Source organism: Bombina bombina, unplaced genomic scaffold (genome assembly GCF_027579735.1).
Source record: "Bombina bombina isolate aBomBom1 unplaced genomic scaffold, aBomBom1.pri scaffold_2430, whole genome shotgun sequence".
Classification (NCBI taxonomy): domain Eukaryota; kingdom Metazoa; phylum Chordata; class Amphibia; order Anura; family Bombinatoridae; genus Bombina; species Bombina bombina.
The window spans coordinates 7,094-24,551 of record NW_026510724.1 but is presented as its reverse complement, the minus strand read 5'-3'; the positions used below and the strand labels follow the sequence as shown (position 1 = coordinate 24,551).

General features: G+C 42.1%; 1 protein-coding gene across 1 annotated transcript; it reads right to left on the bottom strand.

Moving 5' to 3' along the window:
- Positions 1-285: 285 nt before the first annotated feature.
- On the bottom strand, positions 286-1,573 carry LOC128643346 (transcription factor Sp3; the record flags this gene model as incomplete). Its single annotated transcript, XM_053696276.1, is given in 1 exon segment — positions 286-1,573. A coding segment is annotated over 1 exon segment (1,288 nt), but the record flags the coding sequence as incomplete, so codon positions are not given.
- Between the last annotated feature and the right edge of the window lie 15,885 nt (positions 1,574-17,458).

Sequence of the window (17,458 nt, the reverse complement as noted above, 5' to 3'; positions counted from 1 at the left end):
TAGACTAGCCATGACCATAAAGTTAGTATAAAGTGCATTGGTTTGCAGTTATCAGATAAAACCAATTAGAGAAAGACATGTAGTAGGGTTAGCACTGAAAAGGCAGCAGGGTGCTTTTCATTATCTGAGAAGAAATTGCTTAATTTTCAGAGCAAAATTACACAAAAGGGGGGCACAACAATGAAAATATATAGCAAAGTTGTTTCATTATGTATAACATTTTATATGAAAATCTCAATGTATTTACTGTCCCTTTAAATGCAATTTGAATTAAAATAGACATACCTGTTGGGCTATCCGAATTATCTCCATGCTGTAAATGGATACCTGTTGCATCAACAGAGTTTACTGTAACAGTTTGTAGGTTTGGCAACTGACCAGTGCTCAAGCTAACTGGTGTTCCCCCTCCTGCAAGTGTGAGAGTTTGCACTGGAGTCAGGGTTATTTGTTGAGCAGAGGAATTCTGTATCTGTAAGTTCTGCAAGTTCTGTACTCCTTGAACTTGAAAGGTTTGCCACGCAATCTGTCCTGATGGAGTCACTGTTTGAGCCTGAATTAAGAATGTTCCTGGATTAAGTTGCAATTGAAGGTTTTGCAGGGCTTGTGATGATATGCCTTGACCACCTGCTTGAACAGCTTGGAGTGCCTGCTGTGCAATACTCTGCACAAGCTGGGCTTGATTTGTCTGTTGCTGGCTTTCATGTAGCTGGATTTGTTGTACCATTGTTTGTGATGTTGACACCTGTAGATTCTGTTCATCATGAACTGAAGCTTGAATATAGTTCCCCTGCAGATCAGAAGCTTGCACATGTCCACTTGGACTGTCAGCACTTTGATGGAGCATTGCAGCACTGTCTATAGTAACAGGAAGCTGAGATGAAGAAGATGTTGGCACAAACAAATCTGTATCTGAATTAGCATCAATAGCTTCAGGAGAAATATGTTCACGTTCTGCAGTGCTTTCAGGGGTATCAGAGCCATCCATAGCCTGACCTGCATTTATTAAATGTCCGTCTGATGTAATGCCAGCTGTCATGGCTTCAGAGCTACCGGAAAGGCCCAATGAATCTAGATCAACACTGTTTATTGGAACAAATGTGATATTACCAGGAAGTCCAATGGGGACATTAGCAACAACCTGGGTTTGGCCAGAGTATGAAGAACCTCCAATTGTAACTCCTTGAATCTGACCAGCTTGTGTTAATATATTTTGACTGGACAAATGATTTCCAGGAATTATTTGTATCTGACCAGATTCTTGATCTAAGCCACCGTTATCAGAGGTTGTGGTAAATCCAAGCTGAACCTGCTGGCCATCAGTTGTTTGTAGTTGTGGTATGACTTGATATTGAACATTAGATAATGTACCATTAGCAGTATCTGACCCTGCTACAGAAAACAGATGTTGGTTTTGCAAAGACTGAAGCACATACTGTCCACTTGATGTTACTGTAGCCCCTCCAGGAAGTTGCACTATGTTACCAGATTCATCCTTTAATGCAGCCTGGGCTGGAGTCAATACTTCCCATCTATTGGGGCCGCCAGATATCTGCACTGATGTCAAATCCTCATTCTGGAAACAAAAATATATGCATAACAGTAATAAATTCAAAAAGAAAAAAAAATAATTATAACTAATAAAGCTCATAAAAAAAATAAAAAATGAAAAGACATTCCACCTGCTAGATGCAATTAAAATTGGATTTACACATATATACACACACCCACCAAACTGCTTGTACATAATCTACACAGAATACACAGATAATCTTGGCAAATTTAACATGCCCTTGAATGAAAATGTATCAAAGTGTTTTAAAACTTATAACTTCCACAATGTAAGATTTTTTACTTAAAGGGACAGTCAAGTCCAAAAACAACAAAAAACCTCATTTTTCAAATGGGCATGTAATTTTAAACAACTTTCCAATTTACTTTTATCAACAATTTTGCTTTGTTCTCTTGGTATTCTAGTTGAAAGCAAACCTAGGAAGGCACATATGATAATTTCTAAGCCCTTGAAGGCCGCCTCTATTTTATTTACTTTTCACAGCAGGGGAGAGCAAGCTCATGTAGGCCATATAGATAGCATTGTGATCACGCTCGTGGTTAGTGGCAGACACTGCACTAATTGGCTAAAATGCAAGTCAATAGATAACTAAAACTCATGTGATTAGGGGTGGTCAGAAGATGCTTAGATACAAGTTAGTCACAAAAGTAAAAAGTGTATTAATATAACAGTGTTGGTTTTGCAAAACTAGGGAATGGGTAATTAAGGGATTATCTATCTTTTTAAACAACAAAAATTCTGGTGTTCAGTCTAGGCCAAAAAAAAACCTCATGATTCAGATAGAGCAGTGATTTTATACCTTCTTTTGCTGTGGCACACTTTTTTACATTAAAAAAATCCTGCGGCACACCACCATCCCAAAACCAAAATAACACATTGTAGCCTAATACAGTATATATATATATATATATATATATATATATATATATATATATATATATATATATATATATATATATATATATATATATATATATATATATATACATATATATATATATACATATATACACATACACATATACACATATATATACACAAGTAGAATACCAGATAAAAATATATCTTAGGAAGCTCTAGGTCCACCAGCACTCCAGATAAGAGGTATAATAAATAGCCCCAAGATTAATAAATATAGTGTGTTAAAACTGAATATGCAAGTGGCTGCAGCTAACCTAAGTCGAAGGGAGATTCTCTATATCCCCCCCTCTAAAGAAAAAAATAAAATAGAATAAGAAGGTTAGTGCTGTATTGTATTAGAAGGTCCTGCCTCAGAGGCAGAGTCCATGGTGGAAGAGATGACATGCTAGGTCTGCATACCAGGTCCTGCGTGGCCACCCAGGCGCTATCAGAATCACTGATGCTCTCTCCTGTTTGATTTTGGCAATCAGTCGAGGGAGCAGAGGAAACGGTGGAAACACATAGGCCAGGTTAAAGAACCAAGGAGCTGCTAGAGCATCTATCAGCGTTGCTCCTGGGTCCCTGGACCTGGATCCGTAACAAGGAAGATTGGCGTTCTGGCGAGACGCCATGAGATCCAGTTCTGGTTTTCCCCAACGATGGACCAGTTGAGCAAACACCTCCGGATGGAGTTCCCACTCCCCCGGATGAAAAGTCTGACGACTTAGAAAATCCGCCTCCCAGTTCTCTACGCCTGGGATGTGGATCGCTGACAGGTGGCAAGAGTGAGTCTCTGCCCAGCGAATTATCTTTGAGACTTCTAACATCGCTAGGGAACTCCTGGTTCCCCCTTGATGGTTGATGTAAGCCACAGTTGTGATGTTGTCCGACTGAAATCTGATGAACCTCAGTGTTGCTAACTGAGGCCAAGCTAGAAGAGCATTGAATATTGCTCTTAACTCCAGAATATATATTGGGAGGAGTTTCTCCTCCTGAGTCCACGATCCCTGAGCCTTCAGGGAGTTCCAGACTGCGCCCCAACCTAGAAGGCTGGCATCTGTTGTTACAATCGTCCAATCTGGCTTGCGAAAGGTCATACCCTTAGACAGATGGACCCGAGAAAGCCACCAGAGAAGAGAATCTCTGGACTCTTGATCCAGATTTAGTAGAGGGGACAAATCTGAGTAATCCCCATTCCACTGACTTAGCATGCATAATTGCAGCGGTCTGAGATGCAGGCGCGCAAATGGCACTATGTCCATTGCCGCTACCATTAAGCCGATTACTTCCATGCACTGAGCCACTGACGGACGTGGAATGGAATGAAGGACACGGCAAGCATTTAGAAGTTTTGATAACCTGGACTCCGTCAGGTAAATTTTTATCTCTACAGAATCTATAAGAGATTGGCAATTTGAAAGCTTGACGCCTGTATCAGGATGTCGTCTAGATACGGAGCCACCGCTATGCCTTGCGGTCTTAGAACCGCCAGAAGTGAGCCCAGAACCTGGCCAACCCGAAGGGAAGAGCTACAAATTGGTAATGCCTGTCTAGAAAGGCAAACCTTAGGAACCAATGATGATCTTTGTGAATCGGTATGTGAAGGTAGGCATCCTTTAAGTCCACTGTGGTCATGTACTGACCCTCTTGGATCCTGGGTAGGATGGTCCGAATAGTTTCCATTTTGAAAGATGGAACTCTGAGGAATTTGTTTAAGATCTTTAGATCCAAGATTGGTCTGAAGGTTCCCGCTTTCTTGGGAACCACAAACAGATTTGAATAAAACCCCTGTCCCTGTTCCGTCCGCGGAACTGGATGGATCCCTCCCATTATTAGGAGGTCTTGCACACAGCTTAGGAATGCCTCTTTCTTTATCTGGTTTGCTGATAACCTTGAAAGATGAAATCTCCCTTGTGGAGGAGAAGCTTTGAAGTCCAGAAGATATCCCTGAGATATGATCTCCAACGCCCAGGGATCCTGAACATCTCTTGCCCACGCCTGGGCGAAGAGAGAAAGCCTGCCCCCCACTAGATCCGTTTACGGATAGGGGGCCGTTCCTTCATGCTGTCTTGGGGGCAGCAGCAGGTTTTCTGGCCTGCTTGCCCTTGTTCCAGGACTAGTTAGGTTTCCAGGCCTGTCTGGAATGAGCAACAGTTCCCTCTTGTTTTGAAGCGGAGGAAGTTGATGCTGCTCCTGCCTTGAAATTTCGAAAGGCACGAAAATTAGACTGTTTGGCCTTTGATTTGGCCCTGTCCTGAGGAAGGGTATAACCCTTGCCCTCCAGTAATAATTTTCTTCAAGCCAGGCCCGAATAAGGTCTGCCCCTTGAAAGGAACGTTGAGTAATTTAGACTTTGAAGTCACGTCAGCTGACCAGGATTTAAGCCATAGCGCCCTACGCGCCTGGATGGCGAATCCGGAATTCTTAGCCGTTAGTTTAGTCAAATGAACAATGGCATCAGAAACAAATGAGTTAGCTAGCTTAAGCGTTCTAAGCTTGTCAATAATTTCCTCCAATGGAGCTGTATGGATGGCCTCTTCCAGGGCCTCAAACCAGAATGCCGCCGCAGCAGTGACAGGCGCAATGCATGCAAGGGGCTGCAAAATAAAACCTTGTTGAATAAACATTTTCTTAAGGTAACCCTCCAATTTTTTATCCATTGGATCTGAAAAAGCACAACTGTCCTCAACCGGGATAGTGGTACGCTTTGCTAAAGTAGAAACTGCTCCCTCCACCTTAGGGACCGTCTGCCATAAGTCCCGTGTAGTGGCGTCTATTGGAAACATTTTTCTAAATATAGGAGGTGGGGAAAAGGGCACACCGGGTCTATCCCACTCCTTGCTAATAATTTCTGTAAGCCTTTTAGGTATAGGAAAAACGTCAGTACACACCGGCACCGCAAAGTATCTATCCAGCCTACACAATTTCTCTGGAATTGCAACTGTGTTACAGTCATTCAGAGCAGCTAATACCTCCCCAAGCAATACACGGAGGTTCTCAAGCTTAAATTTAAAATTAGAAATCTCTGAATCAGGTTTCCCCGAGTCAGAGACGTCACCCACAGAATGAAGCTCTCCGTCCTCATGTTCTGCATACTGTGACGCAGTATCAGACATGGCTCTTACAGCATTTGCTCGCTCTGTATCTCTCCTAACCCCAGAGCTATCGCGCTTGCCTCTTAATTCAGGCAATCTAGATAATACCTCTGACAGGGTATTATTCATGATTGCAGCCATGTCCTGCAAGGTAATCGCTATGGGTGTCCCTGATGTAATTGGCGCCATATTAGCGTGCGTCCCCTGAGCGGGAGGCGAAGGGTCTGACACGTGGGGAGAGTTAGTCGGCATAACTTCCCCCTCGACAGAACCCTCTGGTGACAATTCTTTTATAGATAAAGACTGATCTTTTCTGTTTAAGGTGAAATCAATACATTTAGTACACATTCTCCTATGGGGCTCCACCATGGCTTTCAGAACAAGTAGGTTCCTCTGTATCAGACATGTTTAAAACAGACTAGCAATGAGACTAGCAAGCTTGGAAAACACTTAAAACAAGTTTACAAGCAATATAAAAAAACGTTACTGTGCCTTTAAGAAACACAAATTTTGTCCAAATTTGAAATAACAGTGAAAAAAGGCAGTTACACTAACAAAATTTTTACAGTGTATGTAACAAGTTAGCAGAGCATTGCACCCACTTGCAAATGGATGATTAACCCCTTAATACCAAAAACGGAATAACAAATGACAAAAACGTTTTTTAAACAATCACAACAACTGCCACAGCTCTACTGTGGCTTTTTACCTCCCTCAATACGACTTTTGAAGCCTTTTGAGCCCTTCAGAGAAGTCCTGGAACATGCAGGAAGAAGCTGGATGTCTGTGTCTGTAATTTTTGCTGCGCAAAAAAGCGCTAAAATAGGCCCCTCCCACTCATATTACAACAGTGGAAAGCCTCAAGGAACTGTTTCTAGGCAAAATTCAAGCCAGCCATGTGGAAAAAACTAGGCCCCAATAAGTTTTATCACCAAACATATGTAAAAAACGATTAAACATGCCAGCAAACTGTTTTAAAATACACTTTTATAAGAGTATGTATCTCTATTAATAAGCCTGATACCAGTCGCTATCACTGCATTTAAGGCTTTACTTACATTACTTCGGTATCAGCAGCATTTTCTAGCAAATTCCATCCCTAGAAAAATATTTTAACTGCACATACCTTATGGCAGGAAAACCTGCACGCTATTCCCCCTCTGAAGTTACCTCACTCCTCAGAATATGTGAGAACAGCAAAGGATCTTAGTTACTTCTGCTAAGATCATAGAAAACGCAGGCAGATTCTAATTCTAAATACTGCCTGAGATAAACAGTACACTCCGGTACCATTTAAAAATAACAAACTTTTGATTGAAGAAATAAACTAAGTATAAAACATCACAGTCCTCTTACGACCTCCATCTTAGTTGAGAGTTGCAAGAGAATGACTGGGTATGGCAGTGAGGGGAGGAGCTATATAGCAGCTCTGCTGTGGGTGATCCTCTTGCAACTTCCTGTTGGGAAGGAGAATATCCCACAAGTAATGGATGATCCGTGGACTGGATACACTTAACAAGAGAAATAAATTTTTGCTTGTAGAACAAAAACTACAAATCTAACACCACATTCACTTTACCCTTCCGAGAGGGACCCTATTGCTTAGAGCCGGCAAAGAGAATGACTGGGGGGTGGAGCTAGAGGAGGAGCTATATGGACAGCTCTGCTGTGTGCTCTCTTTGCCACTTCCTGTTAGGAAGGAGAATATCCCACAAGTAAAGGATGAATCCGTGGACTGGATACACCTTACAAGAGAAATCCAGTATAAAACGGTTTAAAAATTTACTTAGAAGCGCTCAGTTTAGCTCTGTTGAAAAGGTAGCTGGAAAGCCCACTGCAAGTGGGTAATAAGACACCCCCCTCCCCCTTTTTTTGCTTATGAAAAGACCCTTTACACAAACAGGAGCAAGCTGGAGTAGGTAGCCGACTGTATTCTCATAAAACTTTGGGGCTTGGTTAGGAGTCTAAAAATCAGAGCAATCTTATTTAAAAATAGGCAAAATTATACATTTAAAAAAAAAAAAAAAACTTTATGGGCTATATAAATAGAGCTACAAAACATTTATGCAAAGAAAAAATGTGTATAATGTCCCATTAAAGGGACACTGAACCCAAAAAACATAATTTATGTAAGAACTTACCTGATAAATTCATTTCTTTCATATTAGCAAGAGTCCATGAGCTAGTGACGTATGGGATATACATTCCTACCAGGAGGGGCAAAGTTTCCCAAACCTTAAAATGCCTATAAATACACCCCTCACCACACCCACAATTCAGTTTAACGAATAGCCAAGAAGTGGGGTGATAAGAAAAAAGTGCGAAAGCATATAAAATAAGGAATTGGAATAATTGTGCTTTATACAAAAAAATCAAAACCACCACAAAAAAGGGCGGGCCTCATGGACTCTTGCTAATATGAATTTATCAGGTAAGTTCTTACATAAATTATGTTTTCTTTCATGTAATTAGCAAGAGTCCATGAGCTAGTGACGTATGGGATAATGATTACCCAAGATGTGGATCTTTCCACGCAAGAGTCACTAGAGAGGGAGGGATAAAATAAAGACAGCCAATTCCTGCTGAAAATAATCCACACCCAGAATAAAATTTTAATGAAAAAACATAAGCAGAAGATTCAAACTGAAAACACTGCCTGAAGTACGTTTCTACCAAAAACTGCTTCAGAAGAAGAAAACACATCAAAATGGTAGAATTTAGTAAAAGTATGCAAAGAGGACCAAGTTGCTGCTTTGCAAATCTGATCAACCGAAGCTTCATTCCTAAACGCCCAGGAAGTAGAAACTGACCTAGTATAATGAGCTGTAATCCTTTGAGGCGGAGTGTTACCCGACTCAACATAGGCATGATGAAATAAAGATTTCAACCAAGATGCCAAAGAAATGGCAGAAGCTTTCTGGTCTTTTCTAGAACCGGAAAAGATGACAAACTAGAAGTCTTTCGGAAAGACTTAGTAGCTTCAACATAATATTACAAAGCTCTAACAGCATCCAAAGAATGCAATGATTTCTCCTTAGAATTCATAGGATTAGGACATAATGAAGGAACCACAATTTCTCTACTAATGTTAGAATTCACAACCTTAGGTAAAAAATTCAAAAGAAGTTCGCAGCACCGCCTTATCCTGATGCAAAATCAGAAAAGGAGACTCACAAAAAAAGAGTAGATAATTCAGAGACTCTTCTGGCAGAAGAGATGGCCAAAAGAAACAAAACTTTCCAAGAAAGTAATATAACGACCAAAGAATGCATGGGTTCAAAAGGAGGAGCTTGAAGAGCCCCCAGAACCAAATTCAAACTCCAAGGAGGAGAAATTGACTTAATGACAGGTTTTATACGAACCAAATGTTGTACAAAACAATGAATATCAGGAAGATTAGCAATCCTTCTGTGAAAAAGAACAGAAAGAGCAGAGATTTGTCTTTCAAGGAACTTGCGGACAAACCTTTATCTAAACCATCCTGAAGAAATATAAGTCTTCCAGACTCTATAATATATCTCTCTAGATACAGATTTACGAGCCTGTCACATAGTATCAATCACAGAGTCAGAGAAAACCTCTATGACCAAGAATCAAGCGTTCAAACTCCATACCTTAAAAACAGAATTTATGTTTACCTGATAAATTACTTTCTCCAACGGTGTGTCCGGTCCACGGCGTCATCCTTACTTGTGGGATATTCTCTTCCCCAACAGGAAATGGCAAAGAGCCCAGCAAAGCTGGTCACATGATCCCTCCTAGGCTCCGCCTACCCCAGTCATTCGACCGACGTTAAGGAGGAATATTTGCATAGGAGAAACCATATGATACCGTGGTGACAGTAGTTAAAGAAAATAAATTATCAGACCTGATTAAAAAACCAGGGCGGGCCGTGGACCGGACACACCGTTGGAGAAAGTAATTTATCAGGTAAACATAAATTCTGTTTTCTCCAACATAGGTGTGTCCGGTCCACGGCGTCATCCTTACTTGTGGGAACCAATACCAAAGCTTTAGGACACGGATGAAGGGAGGGAGCAAATCAGGTCACCTAAATGGAAGGCACCACGGTTTGCAAAACCTTTCTCCCAAAAATAGCCTCAGAAGAAGCAAAAGTATCAAACTTGTAAAATTTGGTAAAAGTGTGCAGTGAAGACCAAGTCGCTGCCCTACATATCTGAGCAACAGAAGCCTCGTTCTTGAAGGCCCATGTGGAAGCCACAGCCCTAGTGGAAGGAGCTGTGATCCTTTCAGGAGGCTGCCGTCCGGCAGTCTCGTAAGCCAATCTGATGATGCTTTTAATCCAAAAAGAGAGAGAGGTAGAAGTTGCTTTTTGACCTCTCCTTTTACCAGAATAAACAACAAACAAGGAAGATGTTTGTCTAAAATCCTTTGTAGCATCTAAATAGAATTTTAGAGCGCGAACAACATCCAAATTGTGCAACAAACGTTCCTTCTTCGAAACTGGTTTCGGACACAGAGAAGGCACGACTATCTCCTGGTTAATGTTTTTGTTAGAAACAACTTTTGGTACGTAAAACCACCTTATCTGCATGGAACACCAGATAAGGAGGAGAACACTGCAGAGCAGATAATTCTGAAACTCTTCTAGCAGAAGAAATTGCAACCAAAAACAAAACTTTCCAAGATAATAACTTAATATCAACGGAATGTAAGGGTTCAAACGGAACCCCCTGAAGAACTGAAAGAACTAAGTTGAGACTCCAAGGAGGAGTCAAAGGTTTGTAAACAGGCTTGATTCTAACCAGAGCCTGAACAAAGGCTTGAACATCTGGCACAGCTGCCAGCTTTTTGTGAAGTAACACAGACAAGGCAGAAATCTGTCCCATCAAGGAACTTGCAGATAATCCTTTTTCCAATCCTTCTCGAAGGAAGGATAGAATCTTAGGAATCTTAACCTTGTCCCAAGGGAATCCTTTAGATTCACACCAACAGATATATTTTTTCCAAATTTTGTGGTAAATTTTTCTAGTTACAGGCTTTCTGGCCTGAACAAGAGTATCAATAACAGAATCTGAGAACCCTCGCTTTGATAAGATCAAGCGTTCAATCTCCAAGCAGTCAGCTGGAGTGGGACCAGATTCGGATGTTTGAACGGACCTTGAACAAGAAGGTCTCGTCTCAAAGGTAGCTTCCATGGTGGAGCCGATGACATATTCACCAGATCTGCATACCAAGTCCTGCGTGGCCACGCAGGAGCTATCAAGATCACCGACGCCCTCTCCTGATTGATCCTGGCTACCAGCCTGGGGATGAGAGGAAACGGCGGGAATACATAAGCTAGTTTGAAGGTCCAAGGCGCTACTAGTGCATCTACTAGAGTCGCCTTGGGATCCCTGGATCTGGACCCGTAGCAAGGAACCTTGAAGTTCTGACGAGAGGCCATCAGATCCATGTCTGGAATGCCCCACAGTTGAGTGATTTGGGCAAAGATTTCCGGATGGAGTTCCCACTCCCCCGGATGCAATGTCTGACGACTCAGAAAATCCGCTTCCCAATTTTCCACTCCTGGGATGTGGATTGCAGACAGGTGGCAGGAGCGAGTCTCCGCCCATTGAATGATTTTGGTCACTTCTTCCATCGCCAAGGAACTCCTTGTTCCCCCCTGATGGTTGATGTACGCAACAGTCGTCATGTTGTCTGATTGAAACCGTATGAACTTGGCCCTCGCTAGCTGAGGCCAAGCCTTGAGAGCATTGAATATCGCTCTCAGTTCCAGAATATTTATCGGTAGAAGAGATTCTTTCCGAGACCAAAGACCCTGAGCTTTCAGGGATCCCCAGACCGCGCCCCAGCCCATCAGACTGGCGTCGGTCGTGACAATGACCCACTCTGGTCTGCGGGAGGTCACCCCTTGTGACAGGTTGACCAGGGACAGCCACCAACGGAGTGAGACTCTGGTCCTCTGATTTACTTGTATCTTCGGAGACAAGTCTGTATAGTCCCCATTCCACTGACTGAGCATACACAGTTGTAATGGTCTTAGATGAATGCGCGCAAAAGGAACTATGTCCATAGCCGCTACCATCAAACCTATCACTTCCATGCACTGCGCTATGGAAGGAAGAGGAACGGAATGAAGTATCCGACAAGAGTTTAGAAGTTTTGTTTTTCTGGTCTCTGTCAGAAAAATCCTCATTTCTAAGGAGTCTATTATTGTTCCCAAGAAGGGAACTCTTGTCGACGGAGATAGAGAACTCTTTTCCACGTTCACTTTCCATCCGTGAGATCTGAGAAAGGCCAGGACTATGTCCGTGTGAGCCTTTGCTTGAGGAAGGGACGACGCTTGAATCAGAATGTCGTCCAAGTAAGGTACTACAGCAATGCCCCTTGGTCTTAGCACCGCCAGAAGGGACCCTAGAACCTTTGTGAAAATCCTTGGAGCAGTGGCTAATCCGAAAGGAAGCGCCACGAACTGGTAATGCTTGTCCAGGAATGCGAACCTTAGGAACCGATGATGTTCCTTGTGGACAGGAATATGTAGATACGCATCCTTTAAATCCACCGTGGTCAAGAATTGACCTTCCTGGATGGAAGGATTGTTCGAATGGTTTCCATTTTGGACGATGGAACCTTGAGAAACTTGTTTAGGATCTTGAGATCTAAGATTGGTCTGAACGTTCCCTCTTTTTTGGGAACTACGAACAGATTGGAGTAGAACCCCATCCCTCGTTCTTTTAATGGAACAGGATGAATCACTTCCAGAAGATAACCTTGGGAGACTATTTCTAGCGCCCAAGGATCCAGAACATCTCTTGCCCAAGCCTGAGTGAAAAGAGAGAGTCTGCCCCCCACCAAATCCGGTCCCGGATCGGGGGCCCGCATCTCATGCTGTCTTGGGAGCAGTGGCAGGTTTCTTGGCCTGCTTTCCTTTGTTCCAGCCTTGCATTGGTCTCCAGGCTGGAGTGGCTTGAGAAGTATTACCCTCCTGCTTAGAGGACGTAGCACTTGGGGCTGGTCCGTTTCTGCGAAAGGGACGAAAATTAGGTTTATTTTTGGCCTTGAAAGACCTATCCTGAGGAAGGGCGTGGCCCTTGCCCCCAGTGATATCAGAGATAATCTATTTCAAGTCAGGGCCAAACAGCGTTTTCCCCTTGAAAGGAATGTCAAGCAATTTGTTCTTGGAAGACGCATCCGCTGACCAAGATTTTAACCAAAGCGCTCTGCGCGCCACAATAGCAAACCCAGAATTTTTCGCCGCTAACCTAGCCAATTGCAAGGTGGCGTCTAGGGTGAAAGAATTAGCCAATTTAAGAGCACGAATTCTGTCCATAATCTCCTCATAAGAAGAAGAATTACTAATAATCGCCTTTTCTAGCTCATCGAACCAGAAACACGCGGCTGTAGTGACAGGGACAATGCATGCAATTGGTTGTAGAAGGTAACCTTGCTGAACAAACATCTTTTTTAGCAAACCTTCTAATCTTTTATCCATAGGAACTTGGAAAGCACAACTATCTTCTATGGGTATAGTGGTGCGCTTGTTTAGAGTAGAAACCGCCCCCTCGACCTTGGGGACTGTCTGCCATAAGTCCTTTCTGGGGTCGACTATAGGAAACAATTTTTTAAATATGGGGGGAGGTACGAAAGGTATACCGGGCCTGTCCCATTCTTTATTAACAATGTACGCCACCCGCTTGGGTATAGGAAAAGCTTCGGGGGGCCCCGGGGCCTCTAGGAACTTGTCCATTTTACATAGTGTTTCTGGAATGACCAGATAATCACAATCATCCAAATTGGATAACACCTCCTTAAGCAGAGCGCGGAGATGTTCCAACTTAAATTTAAAAGTAATCACATCAGGTTCAGCTTGTTGAGAAATTTTTCCTGAATCTGAAATTTCTCCCTCAGACAAAACCTCCCTGGCCCCCTCAGACTGGTGTAGGGGCCCTTCAGAAACAATATCATCAGCGTCCTCATGCTCTTCAGTATTTTTTAAAACAGAGCAGTCGCGCTTTCGCTGATAAGTGGGCATATTGGCTAAAATGTTTTTGATAGAATTATCCATTACAGCCGTTAATTGTTGCATAGTAAGGAGTATTGGCGCGCTAGATGTACTAGGGGCCTCCTGTATGGGCAAGACTGGTGTAGACGAAGGAGGGGATGATGCAGTACCATGCTTACTCCCCTCACTTGAGGAATCATCTTGGGCATCATTTTTACTAAATTTTTTATGACATAAATCACATCTATTTAAATGAGAAGGAACCTTGGCTTCCCCACAGTCAGAACACAATCTATCTGGTAGTTCAGACATGTTAAACAGGCATAAACTTGATAACAAAGCACAAAAAACGTTTTAAAATAAAACCGTTACTGTCACTTTAAATTTTAAACTGAACACACTTTATTACTGCAATTGCGAAAAAGTATGAAGGAATTGTTCAAAATTCACCAAAATTTCACCACAATGTCTTAAAGCCTTAAAAGTATTGCACACCAAATTTGGAAGCTTTAACCCTTAAAATAACGGAACCGGAGCCGTTTTTATATTTAACCCCTTTACAGTCCCTGGAATCTGCTTTGCTGAGACCCAACCAAGCCCAAAGGGGAATACGATACCAAATGATGCCTTCAGAAAGACTTTTCTATGTATCAGAGCTCCACACACATGCAGCTGCATGTCATGCTTTTCTCAAAAACAAGTGCGCCATACCGGCGCGAAAATGAGGCTCTGACTAAGATTAGGGAAAGCCCCTATAGAATAAGGTGTCAAAAACAGTGCCTGCCGATATTATTTTACAAAAAATACCCAGATTAAATGATTCCTCAAGGCTAAATATGTGTAAATGATCGATTTATCCCAGAAAATGTCTACAGTCTTAATAATCCCTTGTGAAGCCCTTATTTACTGTTCTGAATAAAAATGGCTTACCGGATCCCATAGGGAAAATGACAGCTTCCAGCATTACATCGTCTTGTTAGAATGTGTCATACCTCAAGCAGCAAAAGACTGCTCACTGTTCCCCCAACTGAAGTTAATTCCTCTCAACAGTCCTGTGTGGAACAGCCATGGATTTTAGTAACGGTTGCTAAAATCATTTTCCTCATACAAACAGAAATCTTCATCTCTTTTCTGTTTCAGAGTAAATAGTACATACCAGCACTATTTTAAAATAACAAACTCTTGATTGAATAATAAAAACTACAGTTAAACACTAAAAAACTCTAAGCCATCTCCGTGGAGATGTTGCCTGTACAACAGCAAAGAGAATGACTGGGGTAGGCGGAGCCTAGGAGGGATCATGTGACCAGCTTTGCTGGGCTCTTTGCCATTTCCTGTTGGGGAAGAGAATATCCCACAAGTAAGGATGACGCCGTGGACCGGACACACCTATGTTGGAGAAATTAAGGTTTTGAGATCCTGCTGGAAAAAAGAACCTTGAGACAGAAAGACTGGTCTTAACGGAAGAGTCCACAGCTGGCAAGAGGCCATCCGGACAAGATCCGCATACCAAAACCTGTGAGACCATGCTGGAGCTACCAGCAGGACAAACGAGCATTCCTTTAGAATATTGGAGAATACCCTTGGAAGAAGAACTAGAGGCGGAAAGATATAGGCAGGATGACACTTGTAAGGAAGAGATAATGCATCCACTGCCTCCGCCCGAGGATCCCGGGATCCGGACAGATACCAGGGAAGTTTCTTGTTTAGATGAGAAGCCATCAGATCTATTTCTGGGAGTTCCCACATTTGAACAATCTGAGGAAATACCTCTGGGTGAAGACCATTCGCCCAGGTGCAACGTTTGGCGACTGAGATAATCCGCTTTCCAATTGTCCATACCTGGGATATGAACCGCAGAGATTAGACAGGAGCTGGATTCCGCCCAAACCAAAATTCGAGATACTTCTTTCATAGCCAGAGGACTGTGAGTCCCTCCTTGATGATTGATGTATGCCACAGTTGTGACATTGTCTATCTGAAAACAAATGAACAACTCTCTCTTCAGAAGAGGCCAAGACTGAAGAGTTCTGAAAATTGCACGGAGTTCCAAAATATTGATCGGAAATCTCACCTCCTGAGATTCCCAAACCCCTTGTGCCGTCAGATACCCCCACACAGCTCCCCAACCTGTAAGACTTGCATCTGTTGAGATTATAGTCCAGGTCGGAAGAACAAAGAAGCCCCCTGAACTAAACGATGGTGATCTGTCCACCATGTCAGAGAGTGTCGTATAATCGGTTTAAAGATATTAATTGAGATATCTTTGAGTAATCCCTGCACCATTGGTTCACATACAGAGCTGAAGAGGTCGCATGTGAAAACGAGCAAAGGAGATCGCATCTGATGCGGCAGTCCTAAGACCTAAAATTTCCATGCATAAGGCTACCAAAGGGAATGATTGTGACTGAAGGTTTTGACAAGCTGATATCAATGTTAAACTTCTCTTGCCTGACAAGGACAGAGTCATAGACACTGAATCTATCTAGAAACCTAAAAAGGTTACCCTTGTCTGAGGAATCAATGAACTGATTGGTAAATTGATCCTCCAACCATGAACTTGAAGAAACAACACAAGTCGATTCGTATGAGATTCTTCGAAAATGAGAAGACTGAGCAAGTACCAAGATATCGTCCAAATAAGGAAATACCAAAACCCTGTTCTCTGATTACAGAAAGAAGGGCACCGAGAACCTTTGAAAAAAAATTCTTGGAACTGAGGCTAGGCCAAACGGTAGAGCCACAAAACTGGTAATGCTTGTCTAAAAAGAGAATCTCAGACACTAAAAGTGATCTGGATGAATCGGAATATGCAGATACACATCCTGTAAATCTATTGTAGACATATAATGCCCTTGCTAAACAAAAAGGTAGGATAGTCCTACAGTAACCATCTTGAATGTTGGTATCCTTACATAACGATTCAATATTGATAGATCCGGAACTGGTCTGAAGGAATTGACCTTCTTTGGTACAATGAAGAGATAAAATAAAACCCCAGCCCCTGTTCCAGAACTGGAACTGGCATAATTACTCCAGCCAACTCTAGATCTGAAACACATTTCAGAAATGCTGAGCCTTTGCTGTGTTAACTGGGACACGGGAAAGAATAAAATCTCTTAGCAGGAGGCCTTAACTTGAAGCCAATTCTGTACCTTTCTGAAACAATGTTCTGAAACTAGAGATTGAGAACGGAATTGATCCAAATTTCTTTGAAGAAAACGTAATCTGCCCCATACCAGCTGAGCTGGAATAAGGGCCGCACCTTCATGGGAACTTAGGAGCTGGCTATAGGTTTCTATAAGGCTTGGATATATTCCAAACTGGAAATAGTTTCCAAACTGATACCGCTCCTGAGGATGAAGGATCAGGCTTTTGTTCCTTGTTGTGAGGAAAGGAACGAAAATGATTATTAGACCTAAATTTACCTTAGATTTTTTATCCTTTGGTAAAAAAGTTCCCTTCCTTCCAGAAACAGTTGAGATAATAATTTATTACCCTGGAAAGAAAGGGAAAGCAAAGTTGACTTAGAAGACATATCAGCATTCCAAGTTTAATCCATAAAGCTTTTCTAGCTAAAATAGCTAGAGACATATACCTGACATCAACTCTAATGATATCAAAAGATGGTATCACCAATAAAATTATTAGCATGTTATAGAATAATAATAATGCTATAAAATTATGATCTGTTATTTGTTGCGCTAAAGCTTCTAACCAAAAAGTTGAAGCTGCAGCAACATCCGCTAAAAATATAGCAGGTCTAAGAAGATTACCTGAACATAAGTAAGCTTTTCTTAGAAAGGATTCAATTTTCCTATCTAAAGGATCCTTAAATGAAGTACTATCTGCCGTAGGAATAGTAGTACATTTAGCAGGAGTAGACACAGCCCCATAACCTTAGGGATTTTGTCCCAAAAAAACTCT